A 3,688-nucleotide genomic window follows, 5' to 3' on the forward strand; every position below is an offset into this window, starting at 1 on the left:
CCCTTAAGATATCTAAAGATTCTTTTGACGGCTATAAGATGTGATTCTTTAGGATCAGCTTGGAACCTAGCACACAAACATGTTGCAAACATAATATCTGGTCTACTAGCAGTGAGATAGAATAGTGAGCCAATCATACCTCGATAGCTTGAGATATCAACTTTCTTACCAGATTTATCCTGGTCAAGCTTAGTGGCAGTGGCCATGGGTGTCTTTGCCGGTGAACAGTTTTCTAGATTGTACTTCCTTAGAAGATCTCTGACATACTTTGACTGGCAAATGAAGATGCCATCTTCCTTTTAGCTTACTTGAAGACCAAGAAAGTAAGATAGCTCACCCATCATACTCATTTCATAATTACTCTGCATTAACTTAGCAAATCTCTTGCACAAGTTATCGTTAGTAGAACCAAATATAATATCATCAACATATATTTGAACAAATATCATATTGTTATCATGTAATTATAGAAGAGAGTTTTGTCTATGACACCTCTAGTGAAATTATTTTTATTTAAAAACTTAGAGAGGGTGTCATACCATGTCCTTGGTGAATGCTGGAGCCCATAGAAAGCTTTGAACAGGAAGTATACAAAATCAGCAAACTCTGGATTTTCAAAGCCAGGGGGCTGTTCCAGATATACTTCTTCTTCCAGCTTTCCATTCAAAAATGCACTTTTCACATTCATCTGATAAACTTTGAAGTTGGAGTGTGCAGCAAATGCAAGAAATATTCTGATGGCTTCAAGACGAGCAATTGGAGCATAGGTTTCATCGTAATCAATTCCTTCTTCTTGGGAATAACCTTTTGCGACCAGTCTGGCTTTGTTTCTCACAACAATGCTGTTATGCCCAAAAATCGGCATGGGCCTAGGCAGGCCCATAATCAGATATGAACCACCAAGGTGGGCCTGTCCACCTATATTTATGAAGATTCATCCAGTTCATAATAGGGAGAGGAGATTGGGTCAAAGATACTGGGCTCAACAGTCTATTTGGACCGAGTCTTTTGGGCTCATCATTCTTATAAGGTGCTTCGTCAATGAGGCCCCATGATTGAGAATATTTATGAAAACTTAAGGAAGAGCACTAGGGGGTCATCACCCTTAGGGGCCATCATGAAGACATACCAATAAGCCTAGGGCCTCACTGCTTTATGGCCTCATGCCTCTCAGGGGTCATCATAATTAGAGGCCAATCGCCTGGGGGTCGTCACCCTAGGGCTCACTCTTCAGGCTGGCCTCTAGGCCTCATCCTCTCAACTACAAGGTGGCCTCATCGGAGGTGTCACGTGCTTTATTCTATTAAGTCCTTTGGGCTCTCGTCATTAAGGCTACGCCTTCCACTTCGGGTTACATCACCCCGTAAGATGATGATCGGGTTCCCTCGCCCCATAGAGGATGAACGGGCTCCCTCGCCCCATGGAGGATGAACGGGCTCCCTCGTCCCATGGAGGATGACCGGGCTCCCTCGTCCCATGGAGGATGAACGGGCTCCCTCGTCCCATGGAGGATGAACGGGCTCCCTCGTCCCATGGAGGATGATTGGGCTTCCTCGCCTCATACGAGGACTTATTGGATCAATATCCATTCTCTAACTCACTCCATGATAGCCTCTTACCATATGGGCCTAGGCCATGCGAGAACGGGCCTCTCCTGACGGCAGCCCTCAAGGTTCTACGGACCTGGGCTTTGATGGACCGGACTGACACTTAGCCCATGCTAAGAAGTTTGGCCCGCAAGAACTACGTGGTAGCTTGAACCCCTATAAATAAGGGTACGTAGGCCTCTTGTGCTCATTATCTGATTCATGCTGAGAAACGTCTGAGAATACTTTCTCTCTTTCTCTCGAGGATCAAACACAAGATCAGCTACATCATCCATCACTTCTCGTCCCGTGTTCTTCGCTGTTTCTTCCAGAAATCACTCAGGTACACACATTTGTTGTTAACCAATTTCTCCCGTTAACAATTTGGCGATCACATTGGGAGCATTAACAACATCTTAGGGAGAAAGATGAGCAGAAGGAAGAACAGGTCTAAGAGAGCCCGGAAGGGTTCCCAAGGAACTCAAGAGGGGGAGGACAGCATCACTCCCAACAACGGGAGTCAGCCCCAGGCCACACCAGAGGGGGAGGCCCCCTCACCTAATCCCATCATGGAATACCTGCAGAATCTCTTAAGGGACATGAAGACCATACAGAATCAAGTAGCCCGAATGAGTAAGCGAGGAGGCAGGAAGAAGAGGGTCTTCAAGAGGACTGGGCGCGGGCCGACACCTTCGGTGACCCCCAGGAACTTGGAGTAGGATTTTAATCGAGAGGCTGAGGGTGAGGGCACACTTGAGACTGGTGGAGTGCCCCACCGTTCTCGTCGGCAGCCTACTCCGTCTACTGCCAGAAGCACGAGTGTCCTAGATCGGTTAGGAAGGAGATTAACTGAGCATGATCTAAAGCTCAGGCTGGAAGCCAAACAGATGGAAAGAATGGAGAGAGAGCGCCAGCGCCGAGAGGAGCGACCCCCCTCCCATTATAACGAGAGGGAGCGGTCACTCCACTCAAGGACCCATAGGGAGAGATCCCCTCCTCATCCTTCCGCCAACAATCTAGGCTGCGGAACAATGAGGACGATGGAGAATCCCAGGTCCGTGACCTTAGGAGGAGTTATCCACCTCCATCTCTCCACGGCGAGAATAATGGCCACGATGACGACAAACGACTTGGAAATTTAAACGTGCATGACCTCAGGAGGATATTAAATCGCATGGAGGAGGAGAAGAGGCTCCCTCAGGCTGTCGTTGCCCGCTCTCCCTTTACTAGGGCCATCCTAGAGTCTCGACCACCTGTAAACATGAGGCATCACCCCGAACTCATCTATAATGGGGAGGATGACCCGGCCTCATACTATATGCGGTTCAACATTGCAAATGGACGTCTACCAAGTCCCCAGCCTCACGCGTTGCAGGATCTTCGCTGCCTCGCTTCGAGGGCACGCCGAACTGTGGTTCTCTAAGCTAGATCCAGGGATAATAAGCTCTTGGGAATCAATGGGAGACCTATTTATCAGGCAGTTTCAGTCTTCCATGACCTACGCACCTCCTGTGGCCACTTTAGCCAACATCAAACAGGGGAGCGGGGAAACCCTCCATGATTACTTCAAGAGATTCATCGCTGAGGTCCCTTACGTGAGAGAGGCCACTGATGAAGCTGTAAAGAATTTCCTGATCACTGGGCTGAGGAGATGCTCGGACTTTTGGAAAGATATTCAGGCTCATGAGCCCGCCACTCTCCAGGATTTCTATCGGTAGGTTGAACCGTTTAAGATAGTGGAGAGGTCCATGGCGGAACTGGACTATGGGAGCCCTCCTCCCCGCGACAATTACAAGTATAAAAATCGGAAGAGAGGTAGATCGGTGACCCCTGAAAAGAAGAGGAGGAGTCCCAGTCCTAAGAAAGAGCGGGCAAAGAAGGAGAAGACCCCCCTAGGAATCCTACTGGGACTCAGGGGAGAGGTTAGAATCAATTCACCCCATTGGTGGCCTCGATAGAGCACATTTATGACATCAACGCTGATAAGGGGATCTTTAAGAAGCCTGCCCCTTTGAGTAACTGGGCAAAGAAGGATAGGACCAAGTACTGTGCGTTCCATGAGTCGAATGGTCATGATACCGCGGATTGTCAACAGCTGAAAC

The 3,688-nt window shown here is 48.4% G+C and overlaps 1 protein-coding gene across 1 annotated transcript; it reads left to right on the top strand.

The window, feature by feature from the left end:
• Nucleotides 1-2,875: 2,875 nt before the first annotated feature.
• Nucleotides 2,876-3,304, top strand: LOC108203226 (uncharacterized). Its single transcript, XM_017371983.1, has one exon. The coding sequence runs from the start codon at nt 2,876-2,878 to the stop codon at nt 3,302-3,304; it is 429 nt and encodes a 142-aa protein (XP_017227472.1).
• Nucleotides 3,305-3,688: the final 384 nt, after the last annotated feature.

This window comes from Daucus carota, chromosome 2 (genome assembly GCF_001625215.2).
Source record: "Daucus carota subsp. sativus chromosome 2, DH1 v3.0, whole genome shotgun sequence".
Classification (NCBI taxonomy): domain Eukaryota; kingdom Viridiplantae; phylum Streptophyta; class Magnoliopsida; order Apiales; family Apiaceae; genus Daucus; species Daucus carota.